General features: G+C 35.1%; 1 protein-coding gene across 1 annotated transcript; it reads left to right on the forward strand.

Annotated features, from left to right (window-relative positions):
* The first annotated feature begins 9,188 nt into the window (after window positions 1–9,188).
* Window positions 9,189–12,355, forward strand: RAD9 (cell cycle checkpoint control protein family). Its single transcript, XM_079020885.1, has 10 exons — window positions 9,189–9,388; window positions 10,052–10,171; window positions 10,264–10,372; window positions 10,510–10,767; window positions 10,855–10,967; window positions 11,133–11,197; window positions 11,310–11,551; window positions 11,658–11,775; window positions 11,889–11,941; window positions 12,022–12,355. The coding sequence occupies exons 1-10, from the start codon at window positions 9,284–9,286 to the stop codon at window positions 12,186–12,188; spliced, it is 1,350 nt and encodes a 449-aa protein (XP_078877011.1). The 5' UTR covers window positions 9,189–9,283; the 3' UTR covers window positions 12,189–12,355.
* Window positions 12,356–18,859: the final 6,504 nt, after the last annotated feature.

An 18,859-nucleotide genomic window follows, 5' to 3' on the forward strand; every position in this document is an offset into this window, starting at 1 on the left:
CCCATGGAAGTCCCTTTGCATACCTGTCAATTTTTGCCAACTCATCTGGGACAATACACAAAGCAAACTCCATTTTTTCTGTGAAGTTATTCATATATTCGTCAACGGTCATACTCCCCTTCTGCAACGTTAGAAATTGGTTTTCTAACTCAAGTACGTTTTGGGCCGAGCAGTACTTGTGCTTGAAGTGCACTAAGAACTCTGCCCGAGTTAATTGCAGTGGCTCATTAGGGCTTAGGGTTTTCCCTACAGTGCTCCACCAACGAGCAGCACTACCCCTGAACTGACGTACTACAAAGGTAGTTTGTAACTTGCCTTGGCAATCACAAGTCATGAAAGCCAACTCCATTTCCGAGATCCAGTCCATTACTCTGACAGGATCTTCTTTTCCATTGAAGGTCGACGGCTTGCAAGTCATAAAGTCCTTATACTTGCACCCATTTTTCTCCATTCTACCCTCGTGGTTATTTCTCCCAACCACAAGCGGTTCACTATGACCAACCGATCTACTGTTGTTCCCTTCTTCAGATCGATCGTCATTTAGTTCACGTTGTTCAACAGGAACTGAAGGTTCATCCCTGTTGTTCAGCAACATTTGCCTCAATTCCTCCCTCTATTCATCCAACATGGTCTGAATCATAGTTCGTACTCCAGCCATGGTGATGGGTTCGGGTGCAGCTCCTACTATAGGCACCTGTTCCACCACTTGGGGTTGAGGTTGTTGGTTTTTGTTTGCATTTCCAGCTCCACTCTGAGTTCTTTCCATTACAATCTATATATCGAATAAGGTGAATTTAGGTCTTTATTCTTGTTAGACATGTCAATTCCCTTATCACTCTGAAACGTTTACATGTTAGTTCTAATCTCGTATTCATACGCTTAGAATCCTACACACATAAGGTTTCCAGATCCGGTCGGCAACAAACCATAGATCCGAACAAATAATGGCACACATGGAAAACACATAGCATTTAGCACATAAGGGCATTTTAGGCATCTTCCCTAAAATAAACTAGTGCTCGTGTCTAAAATATGCTACACACTCATCTCACAATCATCACTTAGCATTCTAAGTTCAAGTCTAGAAATTCTACAATTTCTTAGTTCGCTTAAACTAATGCTCTGATACCAACTGTGACATCCCCTAATTTCTCGGCCAGAAAAGACCGATTTAATTTATGCTTTTTAAAATAAAATCAGAGAAATCTTTTTAAAAGATGTTGCGGAATTGGTCCCCAAACAACATATGATAAAAGTTTATCAAAACCTTCTTTAAGAAATGTATAGTTTCATTTCATATCAAAACCTCGGGATGTCATGTTCCGATACAGATCAAAAGCATAAACAAGACATTATAAGCCTTTCAACAGTTATTTACAACTACTGGCCTATAATCCAAAAATCTCTCATCGTCCTCCAACTATGCTCGGGGTCCACTACCTGTAATAATAAAATTGAGTGGGTAAGGCTTGGGAGCCTGGTGAGCATATAGGGTTTTCAACCCACAATAATAATATACTTATTAAGTTCACCAATCAACAATAACCCCGATTACCCATTCCCGTTGTCCTCACTTTACGTCCCTAAACACCTATCACAAGGGACCTAGCCTAAGGAATATCATCGGGGTGGACACTACTGCTAAGGGGTTTCCTCAGCCATACATGTCCTAAAGGCAACCATGAGGGGGATGGAGTACGCCAATGAACATTTAATTCATCAACATCTACAAGTTGCGAACCTGTTAGTGTTCCACTGGACTGTCTAGAAAAGTCCGCGGTCGTCATCTATACTCCGCTAGATGACTACAACAACAACATCGAGGCCTCTCACCATTTTAACACACATCAACTATTTCATCTACCCATGTTCTACCCAACATATTTTGTAGATAAAAAGCATATACAGTTTAAAACTTGTATAAAACATCAATTCAACAGTCACCTCAAATAAACAATTAACATATTTAGACATAACACGTATTTCAAGGTAAATACTTCATATCTATGTGTAAATTGAAAGTAACTACAAACTCACATGATTTGATGATAATCGGACAACAATTCGTTTCCTAAAACGATTGTTTCTAATAAAACCGAGAGTTTTATTGAGAAACTGGGCTTTGTAAAAGTCGGGCTTCAAAACCGAAAAGATAAATTTTTCGGGCTTCACGGGCACTTCGTGGAGTATTCCGGGGTTTACAATCGATACCGGGGATTTGCGGGATGTTAAGATGAAAGAAATATGGGTTTAGGGGTTAAAATTGACAATTTTCCAAAGTATACCCGGGAGGTCTCGCACCCTTGTATTTATAGGGGAGAGCTTTTGATCGGACGGCTGAGAAGTCTCTAGGTGGCGAAGATCCGAAGGCTCGCAGGGGAGGGCTCGCACGTGGGATGCGCATGGCTCGCACATGGGTCGCACCTGCGAGGGGCTCACTGGCAACTTCTAAGTGGACCGGAGTCTAGGTCTGAGGTTCGGACCCGAAGCAGGAAGGAAGGGAGACAACTGGTGCGAAGGTCGGACACGCGGCAGGCATTGTGAGGCCCGGACTAGGCTGCACACGCGTCGCTCCTCGGATGTGCCACGGCTTCGGATGACTCAGTAGCTTGGTGACTCAGCAGGACACGTGTCACATTCTAAGCGAGGTGACGTGGCAAAGTGTGACTATGCGAATTTTCTCGATTTTCGCGCCAAACTTCTAAAATCCATAACTTTCGCATACGAGATCCTTTTTTACATTCTTTATATGCACACGTAGCTAAAATTACGCTCTACAACTTCCGTTTACACTTCGTCGACTAATTTTGACTTTAATTTTTTTATTATTATTTTTAACAGACCGGGACAAGAAATCCGTTAAAAATTCATAACTTCTTCATCCGATGTCCGTTTTCGTCAGACTTTTTAGCGTTGTGCTACTAATGACGAGACCTTCAATTCTCGTTTAGGTTGTTTCCGCTAATAATCGCTCGATCTAAAATTCGAGTTTTTTAGTTGTCTACTGCTAAGCTGAAACTTCGAAAAATCATAACTTCCTCATACGAAGTCAGATTTGGGCGTTCTTTTTATCGAACTTCTCGGTTTAACGAATGCTACGAATTTCGTTTAGATCACTAAGGCTAAAAAGTAGTTTATCAAAAACTCACGTTTTACGACATTCAGCGCCGTGCCGGTTTTGTCGCGAAACTTCGACAGGTCATAACTTCTTCGTTATAACTCGGATTTTGGTATTCTTTATATCTCCGAAATCCTTGTTTCGACCACTACAACTTTAGGTAAAGATATCGGGCTTATCTCACACTTTAATTTTGACGCTTATTTTTATTCTTAATTAATTAAGCCCTAATAATTAAGCAGAAACCACATAATTCACATAATATTCACATAATTCATTTTCATTTCGTCAAAATGAGTTACAAAGGTTAACCTAGACTATCAACTCAATATAAATGCCTAGGCTAGAAACACGAGTGTTACAAGGGGCAATGTAGTGGGCTAGGCCCAAGTAATGTTTATGTTATGTGCTTATGTTATATGCATTGTTGATATGTTTATATGTATACTGGATTCCGGTTCGATGCCGGGTGGGGCCCGATTTAGCGGGCAAGGCCCAATCTATGTGATTATGTGTATGGTATGTGGTGGTTTCGGGAGACTAACTAAGCTTCGTGCTTATAGTTTTCAGTTTTGGTTTCAGGTACTTCTGGTAGCAAGGGGAAGAGCTCAGGATGACTACATGGCACACACCACAGTTTTCAGCCTGGGAAATTTTAGACTCTGATATTTTGATACATGGTCTTGATACAGTATTATGATATGATGTTTGAGATACACGATTTGGGATTTTATTATGTTGTTTTATGAATTATGGGTTTTCTTAAATGGTTTAAAACTAAATTTTTGGACTATAATTTTGGGATGTTTCAGAAAAGGTCGAAGAAGAGAAATGATAAAGGTATGTGTTGTAATCATAAGTGATTATGTGAAATTTTATATTCACTGACATTTGTAGTTTAAGTTATATGTTTTTTAATCATATCCATTTGTTTTATATATTCATTACTGCTTTTATTCATTTGTAGTTCTAATTGTAATTGATTATGTTCATTTGTATATTCTAGGAAATCAATTAGAATTTTAAGAGGAAACTTTGTAAGTCAAAGAGAAAAGGTCGAAGAAGATAGATGATAAATGTATGTTTTGCAATCATAAATGATTATGTGAGTTCAAATAATAATTCATTATATGATTTTTGATATGCAATGACATTTGTATTTTAGTTATTTGTTTTTAATCATATGATAAAAATATATTTTGTAATCCTCAGTGATTATGTGAGTTCAAATCACAATTGATTATATTAATTTTGATATGCATTGACATTTGTAGTTCTAGTTATCTATTTTTAATCATATGTATTTATGCTCTGTATTCATAACTATCTATGTTCATTTGTATTTTCAGTAAATCCTTTTGTATCTAGAGAGGAAAGACCAAAAGCTATAAAGAAAATGTACAAGATGAAAAATGATAAATGTATGTTTTATAATCATAAGTGATTATGTGAGTTCAATCATAATTGATTATATATAATTGGTTTTCTGTTTATTAACACTTTGATATCTAATGTAATTTGTAGTTAATAAAGAGAATATTACAAAAAAGGCAATAATAGAAAACTCACGACATGCAAGAGCATCGTCAAGAAAAGAAAAGGAAAAGAAAAAAAAAAGATGAAACCCGATCGAAGCAATCGAAAAAAAAAAGACAATATTGAAAAAATGAAAGAGAAATTGCCAGTCAAGGGAAAGAAAGTTGTTTTGGAGAAGGAAAAAACGGGAAGCAAGAAGTTGTGTTTACTCTAAGGAATTTTCAACTGATTCCTACATATATTTGTTGCTATATGTGGATGGCATGCTCCTCCCATCAAAGAACATGGTTAGAATAAATGACTTGAAGACACTGTCACACCCCCGAGCCAGACGGTGGAAACGTCCGGGGGCTTGTGCGTGACTTCATCTTGAAATATCATTACAGTGAATATAAATGAAACATAACATCATCATCACCATGCATAACATAATACAACTTCCATTGTTTACATCAAGTACAATCTTTTAAATTACATGACCAAAACATTCACTGTATGATGTTTAACAGTATACAAAACAAAATCTCATATTCTTGATATTCTTATGCCTAACGAGTCCCTGAGAATACAAGTTATTTTGAAAACGTCAACATATATTATGTTGGTGAGTTCATAAGCAAGTTTGATTGAAAAGTTTTGTATGGTTCGTAAAGCACCAGAAAATCCGATATTTTCTGTAAAGTGGTTTGAAAATAATGTGTCAAAATCAAGTATTAATGCATGTGTGTTTGCTGCTTTTGGAATGTATAAATAAACAAAAATGTAATCCAGATAGAAACCTTGTATTTATCCCAGAAAATCTGATATTTTCTGCATATAAAAGTATCGTAATCATGAAATCCCAAGACCGAGTATCGATGTATGTATGTTTTTAGTATTGTCTAGATTTGTATAAATATACCGAAATCTTTGATGAAGTTAGTCTCTAAGTGAGCCGTTACAACCATGTTTGATAATGACTAATTCGCCTGTCTTGACCTTTTCAGACGCCGGTTTTGATATAGGTAAGGTTTGTCACCGTAGACTGGCCTAGGGCATGAACTAGCTGTAGTGAACAACTAAGGCTTGGGGGGGTCACCCCGTATAGATCTATACACAAACTCCCGCTCTCCCTCCAGGAAACTCTGGTTATAACTACAAGCTACGATTGTACACTCAAAGGTGCCAACCGACAAGTCTCACTAGATTTTCAACATTTCATACCATGTTTAATGTTTACGTGTATGTTGTATGTTTCCATATCCAAAAGGTACATATATATATATATATATATATATATATATATATATATAAGTATACGAAGTTCAATAATTATGTAAAGGTATAATTACGATCTACTAAGTATGTAAATTTCAGTCCAAGCCCAATTAACATGTAAATGGACCACAAATGCCCAATAACATGTAAGAGGGTAATTTGGGCCCAATAGGCATGTAAATGGACCACCAAGGCCCAACAAACATGTGACCCATAATTCAGGCCCAAATTAACATGTAAATGAGTCGTAAGACCCAATAAATGTCATGGAAGATATTGGGCTCAATATACACTTTAATGGGCCCTTAAGGCCCATTGGCCATGTAATGTGAATATTAGGCTCAATAAAAATGTTATCGATGTATTTCGTCAATTCGTTATTGTTTCGTTGTTTATTTTAGCTCGAGGTTTACCAAATTGATTATAAAAAGTCTTCTTTTTTGTAAAAACGACATTTTTGGTCAATAAGTGTCAAAATTTCAATTAAGGCCCAAAGTTTTGTAAAAATAACACTTTAGTCCATAATTTAGAAAATTTGTAATTTCGTCCCAAATGTTTAGAAATTCATGGATTTAGTCCAAAATTTTATATTTTGACATTTATGGCCCAGTTTTGCAGAATAGTGCATTTTCAGCCCCTTGTTGGTAAAAATTGACACTTTCAGCCCAACTTTGATAAAAGTTACATTTTTGGTCCAATTTAGAAATAAATGTTATTTTCGCCCCTAAATTTGGTTTTTTTATATTTATGACTCAAACTTTGCTCAAATAACATTTTTAGTCCCAAAGCTTTCATTTTTTCGCAAATTTGGGCCCAAAACCGTGAGGCCCAAATGTTTGGCCCGTTAAGCTAAAATTTACATTTTTGCCCCTTTGGAAAACATGTTTATCATAAAAATTCATTTTTATACAAGTAGGAACTGTTTGATCATTATAAAAACATAAATGCCACTTTTACCCTTATCTTTTGTTTTCTTGACAATTTTGACCCTTAACAAGGTTTTTGCCTTAAATTTTTATGTCTTAAACATATAACACTTTTAACTTGATAATATGATGTATAAGGTGTCTTAGTTCATGGATCTTAACTCAATGTTACTTAAGATGTCGAGATTTGTTAAGATCTAACACATTTTTATAAAATAAACTAAGAAATCACACAAGACATGCATATAACACATATATCTACACATTTTACTTGTATTCTCCCCCAAAAAATCATGTAAAAACCGAAAACAAGGGGGTATGAACTCACCTTGGCTTTGATGCTTCGGTTTTGAAGAAAAGATAAAGAAGTTTTCGGCCTTGATCAAACTTTCCTTGAGTGGTTTTCGAAATCTATGAAACAAGGAGGTATATTCCATGGAATATTATGGTTTAAGAAGAGATCTTTAAAGAAAATCAAGAAGTTAAGCCATTAATCCCAATGAAAAACTTACCAAGATGATGTTCTAGATGGAATAACCCTTGATGATCCACACAAAGTCTCGAAAATATGGATGAAAAAGAGGTGTTCTTGAGAAAATTTTGAAGAGAAATGAAGGTGGTGATGTCCCTTGTGACCGAGAGTATTATGAAGAGGAGGGGATAGTGGTTTTTGCATGGGAACATGAGAAATACCTAGATGCATGTGGTGTATTAAACTTGGTTATCCTCCAAATTATAATGATGTGTCATGGCTTGGGTAATTAACCATTAAAACCCTTTTTTTTATCTTGGCCGAGAATGAGCTAAAGAGAAAGGAGGTGGATTAGCTTGGCCCATTTCTAGCCTTGGTTCGAAATTATGAGGCCCAATAACTACTTTTCGGCCCATTGGGCCTTTAGGGTAGTTCACGGCCCAAAATGGCATAAAAGAATGGATTTATGGCTTACTAGGGTTAATTGGATTGGTTATGGCCCAATAAGTTTCACTAAAGGTAAACAAATTTATTTTAGGCCCATTATGGCCCAAAATGTTAGGTTTCATGAAGGTGGGTCCACTTAGAGCCTATTTAAGGGTCCTAAGCCCAAAATAGTCAAATTGGAAGCTTATTGGTCCATTATGCCCAATAAGGAAACCCTAGCCATAATGGACTTAAACTGGGATTCTTAGGGTTTTCAGCCCTTAGTTGAACACATGAGATGTATTTGAATGAGCATAGAGTATGATATTCTCTTAGAGTACAAGCTATTACACTAGGTGAATGATTTCATGAGAGTAGAATTTCCTAGCAAAAATTCTAGTTGTAACAGACACTTCTGAAGAATGAGGTTGAAATGAAAGATTTGGGAGCTGCAAAGATTAAAAGAAGATACTTGGAATGAAAATTCGAAGGGATAGAAAAGTAGAGTGATTATGCATTTCTCAACAAAAGTACATTGATAAAGTATTTCATTCATTCTACTTTGATCACTTCAAGAACTCCTTTGAAAACACATTTTAAGCTTGATCGAAGTACTATACCAACAACTAATGAGGAAATGAAGTACATGAGCAAGGTTCGACATTCAAGTGTTGGAAGTCTCATGTACGCGATGGTCTGTACCAAAACTGATTTGACTAATGTATTTAGTGTAGTAAGCATGTTTATGAGTAATCCTGGTAAAGCTCATTGGAAAACAGTCAATTGGATCTTGCGATACTTGAAGGGTACGACATATGTTTGTTTGTTATATGATGCTAACCCTCAAAACGACTTGGTTAATGTTCGCATGAATTAAGTCCCTACATCGCATGGTGATAGGAGGTGAGAGGAAGTTTTTCGGTTGTTTGGAGTGATGTGGAGCTTTGGTGAATTCTTAATTCAAGGTGGAGATTATTAGATAGTGATTTGAGAATACTTACCGGAAATCGTGCCATGATGAAGAAGACTGCATCGCGAATGTCTGATGGTTTTTCTCGGAAGTTTTTGTTTGCTTTATTGCGCTTAAAGTCGTCACGCCGCGAAATATGATGATAAAGGGTTCTTCGAACCTCGATTATCAATGTCGACTATTTTATCAGTTCCTTATTTGTGTTTATCTGTAAAGCCTATAAATATAAAGGCTAACAGCTAGGATTTATGTCTCGGATGGTTGATAGAATACTCCTTCTGTCTTTGGACATAGGTAACCTCCATTGAACCGTGTTAAATCGGTGTCTTGTATGTGTGTGTTTTGTGTAAGCAATTAGTTGCGTATTATTCCTAGGCAACATTTTTTTAACCCAGTTCTAATTCTTGACACCTATAAACTAAAGGGGACTTTTCTAAACTTGAAGTAAAATAAAGGGGCTTTATAAAACCTTTCGCAGAGGGCAAGACGATTACAATCGGGTCCATTCGGAAAACCGCCCCAAAAGCAGAGCGAAGGTTCACTTTTCCCGCCACTTCTGCTACTGCAGAGAGAAACAGATGGAGTTCAGCCTCACCGGTAACGCTCTGAAGACGTTTGCTCGATCTGTCACATGTCTGGCACGAATTGGCAATGAGGTCACCCTCCAAGCATCCCCTTCCCAGGTTCTTCCCCCTCTATAGTCAATACATGTACTAGTCTATTAATTCACCCACTCGATTCGCTGGATTTTCCATGTTTTATGTTTCTTATTGCTTTTGAATTCGGGTTTTCGTGTGTAAATTTTGTATTTGTATTATTCAAGCTCCATTTCGTCAAAAAAGTTTCGAAGAAATTTCACTGCATATGTTTCCTGAAGAAGCCGTAATCGCTAATAGGGTTTTACCTTTTGGGTACAAGTTTACAACTCACTTGGAAAGTGAGAAACGCAACAATGTTGCTTAAATGTTGAGCCGAAAATATATTTTTCACCACAGTAACAGTTTTACTTTCATTGTGTTAGCTACTTCAACCAAGCTATGATTAAAGGAGTAATTATATTTAATGAAATAAGATGATTATTTCACTACTTGAAGTTTTTCTGGTTTGAAATGATATGAAGGTCACTTCATATTTCTTGTCGGTTTCCATCATGGTCATAGTTATCATTCATTCCACCATCCTCTGGTTTCTAGTTGGCTTCCTTGAATTAGACGCCCCCTTTTGGCGCAAAGCTGAAAATGACACATAGAGAGCTTCTGAGAGTTATTAATTTACTCATTTACTTGTTGCGTTATTACTATGCTCTTATTCTCATTAATCTAAGACAGTGTTATCTTATCTACCAGTTAGCTTTGCATACCCTTAACTCTTCAAGGTCTGCATATCAGTCTATCACACTAAAGCCTGCTTTCTTTGATGTGTATAACATTACTGGAGATCAAGTGCAATGTAGTGTCCTTTTGAAGGTATGTTTTTGACCTTTTTGTCACTATGAAATCTTACTATAACAGATTTTATATGGAAAATTAGAAGTTTTACTCTTCTAATTTGCATGCAGGCTGTTTGTTCTGTTCTTAGGACACCATTGACAAGTATCGACCATTTAACTGTGCTTTTGCCTGATCCTGATGCATCAAAAGTGCAGTGGACTTTAGACTGCTACAATGGTGAACTCTTCTGTTTTATTTCATTATCCATTCAGGACTTAATAGCAAAAAAAAAAAAAAAAAAAAAAAAAAAAAAAAAAACAGGGCCTTAACTCTATACTTATATTACTTTGTGAACATGTCTGACTTGTTTTCAGGTATGAAAAAATCATATTGGATTACATGCAATATTGAAGCAGATGTACAACAACTTTCTCTTGATAGAAGAAGGCTACCAAGCAGCTTTGTAGTGAGACCTCGTGATCTCAACAGATTACTTGCTAATTTTCAGTCAACCCTTCATGAAATAACTGTCATAGCAACGGACCCCACGTTATCACAATCTGAATCTGATGCAGCAAATGAAGTTGGAGGGAAAGCTGTTGAACTCAGAAGCTATATCGATCAGAGCAAAGGTAAGTTACCTTCATTTTCTTGATCCTTTTTAGTTATAACTTACAACTTATCTTATAAATTTGCTAAATTCTTTTTTCTTTTTGTAGAAAATGATTCTTCGTTACATACCCAGTTGTGGATAGATCCTTGTGAAGAGTTTGTGCAGTATACACACTCTGGAGACCCTGTTGATGTAACCTTTGGTGTGAAGGAATTAAAGGTAATTTTATATATATATATATATATATATATATATATATATATATATATATATATATATATATATATATATATATATATATATATATATATATATATTCTAGTATGTTCAACTAAAAACATCGATATAAGATGAATGACATCTTTACCCTTCTTTTATGCGCAGGCGTTTCTTTCATTTTGTGAGGGATGTGAAGTTGACATACACTTGTATTTTGAGAAAGCTGGAGAGTAAGAAATATATACATATTTGTTTCGTAATTATCATGATTATTAATATTATATTGTATTGGGATTTGGGATAATCATTATTATTATTATTATTATTATTATTATTATTTAGGCCTATCTTGATGTCACCAAAATTTGGAGTTGATGACGTGTCATCTGTTTCAAACTTTGATGCCACTTTGGTACTTGCCACCATGCTCATGTCCCAACTCCATAATAGTAATAACACAACAACTTCACATGGAGCAGAGGAGCAACCACAAGACACAGACAGTCACAGACATAGAGACAGACCGAAAGGAAATGTTTCTGAGCATCCTTCTGATCACACTAGAATTTGGTCAGAACTTTCAGGTGCTTTTACTATATGTTTCATGAAACAACAATCAATTTTCAAATTACTTTGAAAAATCCACCCACTTTTCATTTTTTTTAAAGATTTAAATATATATTGCAACAGTAAGTGCCACAAAAAGTACAACTGGAGGTGGTGGTGAAAGAGATCTACGGAATACAAATAATCATAATAATCATGACATTCACAGGATTAGCAAAATGCACATCTCTAAAGCTGATAAGTATCCTAATATGTGGGTTTGAATTGAATTAATATTTTTATATCATTATTCCTCTTCCTGTTTTGAGCTATTACAAAAATAATTAAATATTCTTGACTCTATAAAATAAATAGCTACAATTACCAACAGCCTTCTATGCAAAGAGAGGATGTGGAAGAACGTCAAGGTCAGTAGTTATCATTATTATTTGTGTGCGTGATGGACACACATTAGCTTTATTTATTTATTTGGTGTATATGATTTCAGATGAGGGGGCTGAACATGGAAATGGTGGGGCTGAACATGGAAATAATGGTGTCTCACAAACACAACGCCATGTCAGCAATTGGGTTGATGCAGATGCAGAGGATGATGAAGAGGAGGAAGGGGAACCTTACATTCAGGCCACCCCACCATATTATGAGGAACACTAAGTTCACATTCCATTCCATTGAATGAGATGTCGTAAGGCAGTAAGTAAGGAATTGGAATATGGGATTCCATTCCATTCCTTTCCTTTGGATTTGGTTGTCAAATTCTCAGAATCTGCTAAAAAAAACCAACGCATGTTTTTTTGTTTATAAATGGATTTCATCATTCCTATTTCCTAGCCTCGCTTCTTCATTAATTGTTTCCTATACCCCTATACTATACTATACTATCCTCAATAAATAAATTTTTTTTTGTCACATGTCCTCTTCTCCTTCATTTGGACACATGACATTTTTTAGAATTTTAGAATTTTAGAATTTTCTACTTGTCATTTTATTGTATTTTTCATTTTATTAAATTAAAATTCCAGGTTTAATATGTAGGGTATTTATTAGAGCATACAGTGTGGGTGTGTTGATTCTCGTTATTGCCGACATGGAGGGGGAAAACGGTGTCGCAACGAGATGAACACCGCCCCCCCATCTTGTTTATCCTCGTCGTAGCGTTTCTCGTTGCCATCTTCACCGAATGAAACGAGAAAAAAAATCGACCGTTACGAGTTCAAACGTTTGAATACAGTTAATTTAATTAAAAAAAACTTTAAAATTAGTAATTTTTTCCTATATGAATACCTATTATATCTACACAATTTTTTATACATAACTTTTCTCTTTCTATATAATCTCAATTATCTTCAAAAAAAGTTATGGATCCTTTCGACTCGTCCGATGATTCCGATGACGATATATTCTTCAGGATGATGTATCATTATTATACTAACGAGCTGTTACAATCAGACTCAGCCCTGCTACTAATAAGACGTGCGATGTTAAACAAAAATCACGAGGAAGGACACGAGCATCTATATCGCGATTACTTTGTGGATAATTGTATATACTGGTCGAAGGACTTCAAAAGAAAATTTCGTTTGAGTAAGAATGTGTTTCTACGGATTGTCAACGCCTTGGAAAGCTAGTATCACTTCTTTACTTATACTTTTATACAAAAAAATTAAAAATCTAGTACATGTTTCTTTAATTTTTACAACATATGCAATATATTTTTAAACTGTAGTTAATTTATGTTTAGATATTATTTTTTTCAATTGAGATATGATGCTAGAGGTAGGCGAGGGTTTACAGCGTTGTAGAAATGTGTTGCGGCCATTCATTTGGTGGCTATGGGGGAGTCACCCGATACCATGGACGACTATATGAGAATGTCCGAAAGAACCGGAATGGAGAGTTTGTATACATTGTCAAGGGGTGTTATTGAAACATTTGTAGACGTGTATTTGCGGAAACCTTCGTTGCAAGATTTGCAACAATTGTATGCGGCGCATGAAGAACGCCATGGGTTTCTCGGAATGATCGGAAGCATTGATTGCACACTGGAAATGGAAAAATTGTCCGGTAGCATGGAAAGGACAATACGTAAGTGGTCATCACGGATCACTTTCGTTGGTTTTAGAGGCTATTGTTTCTCAAGATTTATGGATTGGGCATGCATTTTTTTGGGGTTGCGGGTTCCAAGAGCGACGCCAACGTTCTTGATCAGTCGTCAATATTCGACGATCTTTTGAATGGAAAGGCATTGGATGCTCCTTTCACGGTGAATGAAAACGAATACAAATATGAGTATTACCTTGCAGAATATATCCTCAGTATTCCACATTCCTGAAGGCATTCCGCCAACTGGTTGAAGAACGAGACAAATTTTTTAAGAGAAGATAAGAAGGAGCACGTAAGGATGTGGAACGTGCTTTTGGAGTGCTGAAGGCAAAGTGGCATATAGTTTGAACATGCAGCACGACCATTGGATTTAGAAACTCTACAATATATCATGTATGCATGTATGATAATGCATAACATGGTAATAGAAGATAAAGGGCGAAATACTGCACACTATATCCCAACGGAGCCCAGACACGTTCAGTTTCAACCAGGAACAGAAGAGTATTTGCATCGAGTTGTTGACATTCAGGACACAAATAAACACAGACAACTTCGAGAGGACTTGGCGGATGATATCTTCATGGTAACAATAACGATAACGAATAGCATTTAGTTTTTTAATAAAATGTTTTTTTTTAATGAATAGCATTGTATTTTTTTTTTTGGAATTTGGATGTTATGTGTAATTTAATTTGTATGTTAATTTTAATCTTTAAAAATTGTTTTTACTATATGTTATTTATAATTTTTAAACATTATGTTTTATTTATTATGTTATATTTAAAAAATATTTGTCTAAATTTAAAAAAAAAAATCGAAAAAGAATAAACAGTAAATTATAAAATGGAAAAAAGTAGGTGTTATAACAAGATGCAACATGGTGACCATTTCCTCATTTGGTGTTATAACACCATTGGTGATGTCACATGTGAGGTGCCATCAAAATGGTGTTATGACTAGTTGCTCACACCTTATACTCTTAGAAAGAGTTTATATATGTAATGTATTCAATACATTAAAGTTTCATTAATTTTAATAATTCAAATTTTTTCACATTTTTCTTATAAATTTAAACTTTTCAAATTCTTAAAATTTCATATTTAAACTCATGTAATACATGAGTCTCACACTTAGTACTATACTATACTATTCACCAATTCTTTTTCATATATTTGTAAACCAAATACAAAAACAAAATGGAATTTTGGCTACTTAGGCATTAAATAAAATAAAATAAATAAATAAACATTAACACAAAAGATATGCATCATTCTCCAAAGTAAGACTTGTTCTACATCAACTACTTAGAGCATCTTCAAGAGATTAATCAACTGGATGAAATGGTATTTAATAACACCTAAACTCTTATGCAACTAATGCTTTTGAGTTATTTGATGCATGTGAGGATATACTATCTCTTGAATCTAGCCCATCAACTGTAATTGATCACTATCAAAACATATGGAACCGGGTATATAACCACTTTGGACTGTTTATTGGGGAATGTCACGTCTCTTGAAAGAGAATGATCTATTAAATGTCAGATCTATTAAATGTCAGATCTTATAAAAATAAAAAAGTCAACTTTGATACTCTTTGTTTAGGGGATTGTAAGTCACTCGATACACATCCAAATAAGATGTTTCCGAAGTCTAAAACTAAAGAAAACATTGAACTACATTATGGAAATAAAATTAGGTCGATTGTACTAATAACGAATTGGTTATGACGGTTTAAAGTGAAGTAAAAATTTTGAACATTACAAAAACAATAACAAATCATCTTTGATATCACCTCTTTAGGGGCATGTAAGATAGTACATATCCAAATAAGGTGTTTCCAAAGTCTAAAATTAAGAGAAAACATTGAACTACATTATGAAAAAACTTCATGCCAATCGGACTTATAACAAATATACTAATGACTGTTTAAAGTGGAGCCAAAATACTTCACAATGCAGAAAAAATTAAAAAACAAATAAAAAAATCCGATTTCGGGTCTTGGAACCGATTATCCATAAACCCAATGGACATGTACATGGCAGATCGATACTCGGTTTTAGGCCAATGACAGACCCGATAACCGGACCGGTTTTAAGTAATCCGGTTCAAAGCAAATCTGGTTTCAGATCGTCTTTCCAGTTTCAATGTTTGTCCCTAGTTTATATGAGTGTTCATATAGACCTACTTTTATCATGTTACTAAATAAATGCATACATTGCGTATAAATAAAATTTTAGATCAAATAAATATATGTATTAACAATTAAGTCAACTTCAATAAGTATAAGAAAGCTAGTTTTTACACCAAGTAAAAGGATAATGTATCAAACATAATGAATTCATTTAAAAGTTTAAGTTGAAGAGATGTAATAGATATAATACAAAATAAATTACTAATATGGTTTAAGAATAATATTTATCTCGAGCCACATGATGTTAATGAATTCTAACTTATAGTTGCACATGAATAAAATTGTGTATAACTTTATACTAAGTTGATTTTAAAAACTAATCATTTGGTATTTTTTTTCAATTCTGACTTGATGATATTTTTTAAATACAATTAGCATTTCCAAGGTAACATAATGTTTAGTTTTTTTTCTTTCTTTTTTTTTTTTTTTTTGTAAATTATTATATGTATTTTTGATTCAATACTCTATTTTGACTATTGTTATTGTTAAATCAAATAATAAATTGTTTTTTGAAAATTTTAAATTATTTAGAAAATAGTCTTTAAGCATTTATTTAGTTTATTTGATATATCAATAGTGTGAACATGTGAGTTATAAATGAATAAATTTATCTATAACATTTATATTTTTTTATTTAAATTTATCTTTTACTGTGATTTTATTAAACTAGTTTAAAACTATTCATTTATTATTTAACTATGATATGATTCAATGTAGTAATTATTAATTAACCAATGTAGTTAAAAAAATATTTTAGTTTTAATGTTATTATTTTTCAACTTTCAACCTAATATACTTAATTTATTAATTTTGAATATAATATAAAATATAAATACCTAAAGGAATTTAAAAAAAAAAAACTAAAAATATTTCCAAAATTTTATTTTTTTAAATATTGTATTTTTTTTAATAGGAGGATAAATATAACATATAAACCGCCTCCTAGGGTCTAAGATCTAAGATCATCACCGCTAGGGTTTTGAACAACCACCAGAGGTTTTAGATCAAGCTTCGTCGTCAATTTCATGTCTGATTTTCACTTTGGCGGTTTGGTGTTGATTACAAGTTTCAGGAGGTGCTGACGATGATAAGTGGTGATTCCAGATTTGAGAAAGAGGATAGGGAAGAGAGGGAGATGACAACGTTTAGAGAGATGATAAGAAATAGATAGAGCCAAAGTGTAACACTCGGTTTTGGATTTGCTTCATTAGTCAGGGCTGCGGCCCAATCATCAGTTGTCATGAGGCTTAGGGCCTTGGGGAGGAAAGGATTTAGCCCTTTTCGGATATGGGTGTTATGGTTTAAGTGATCCAAGCGTTTGATGTTGTTTTTGGAGCCTAAGGGTATAATCGTAATTTAATAACTCGGTCCTTTATGAATTTTGGGTTTAGTTTTTGGTTAGGAAGTTTTAAGGCTATGGCGAGTTGTTAGAAGCATAGGGCTTCTTGCCACCTTTCTGTGGATATAAGGTTCGTTGAAAACGGTCCTAAGACGAGGAAGTTAGAGCAGTTTCAAAGAATGGCAGAAATGGCCCTTAGTGGAAAAAGGTTTGCAAGTTGGTCCCATGCATGCAAGGAGGGAAGGCGCGTGTTTGGCCGCGTACGCCCAGCGTAATGAGAAGAGTGCCAAACCCTAATTTTTAGGGTTTAGGCACTATTTAAACAACCTTATAAGTTCAAGGCTCTCTCATTTCTCGGTGTCCACTGACCTCTAGCCTCATTTCGGAAACCCTAACCTCTCATTGAGTGTTTGTGAGATCTAAGTGTGCATTTCGGTGTGCTTTTGCTCATTTTAAAGGAAAAGGTGTTTGGTGCTAACTTGTGGTTCAAAGGAATACTTATAGATCCAGACTCTTGGCTTCATTTCCAACTCATTTAAGGTATCAAGTTCATACCTTGGCTTCTTGTTATGCTTTATGGGTTTAAGACTAGAATTGTTCTTATTTAGGGGTTTTGAGTCCTCCTTGCGAGATTGAGCCACTCCAGGAGCTAAGATTGCTAGAACTTGCCCTTTTTGAGTTTATAAGTTCGTAAAAAATGGTATCTTGATCCTTGTTTTTGGTCCATGCATGTTCTAGTTGGATTTATATGGGTCTTAATGAATTAAATTGATGTTGGGTCCCATTAAGACATGCAAATGCATAAATGTGCCAGCTTTATGCATTAAGAGATTTATTTTATGGTTTTTTGAAGTTTAGGTGCAGAGTGCTTAAGTGGTTAAGACATAATCACATAATATCAGTTTTAGAATAAGTCAGTTTACGAATCACGTAACTGACCGTACGCCTAACATACGGAGTGTTTGGTCACGATCTGGATTCTTCGAGTACGCCCAGCGTAGTTGAGTGTACGCTCCGCATACAGCGCTCGGCTGGGCTTTGTACTTGTTGTGGTTTTGAGCTTTGCATCTTTGGGCCACTTCTTTGGATTTTGTTGCTTAGGGCCTTTTAGTCCATCTAAGATCAACTTTTTGGGCTAGGGAATTATTAGGCTTTAGGATAAGGCCTATATGGGGGTTAGGCCCAATTTGGAAAATTAGGCCATTAGTGAGCCTTTGTGGATCTATTGGTTTTGGGCCTCGGTTTTGGTTTAAGTTGGGCCAGGGGTAAAATGGTCATTTTACCCCGAGTATGGATTTGGGCCTCAGTTTTGGTTCAAGATGTGTAACACCCGGTTCCTGGTATGTATTTAAATTCAAATAAGTTCATGTTTTGCTCTGGGATTCGGCGAGTTGGAGGCCCAACTCGTCGAGTAGACTCGATTTTGATCGGGAAGTTTAATGATCTACTCGACGAGTCGGGGGACCGACTCGACGAGTAGAAGCTGTCTGGATGAAACCCTAATATTTAGGGTTGACACCCTATTTAAACGACTTATTCTGCCTCAAACCAACCCTCATCGTCCCTCCCAACCCAGAGAAACCCTAACTCGAAACCCTAAGCCTTTATTTAGTTTTCTTGAGCTTTTGGTGCTTTTTGTGTGTGTTTGAAGTTGGAAAAGGAGAAGGAAGCTTAGGAGATCAAGAGA

The sequence above is a fragment of the Lactuca serriola genome, chromosome 9, assembly GCF_051521515.1.
Source record: "Lactuca serriola cultivar US96UC23 chromosome 9, Lser_US96UC23_V15, whole genome shotgun sequence".
Taxonomy (NCBI): Eukaryota; Viridiplantae; Streptophyta; class Magnoliopsida; order Asterales; family Asteraceae; genus Lactuca; species Lactuca serriola.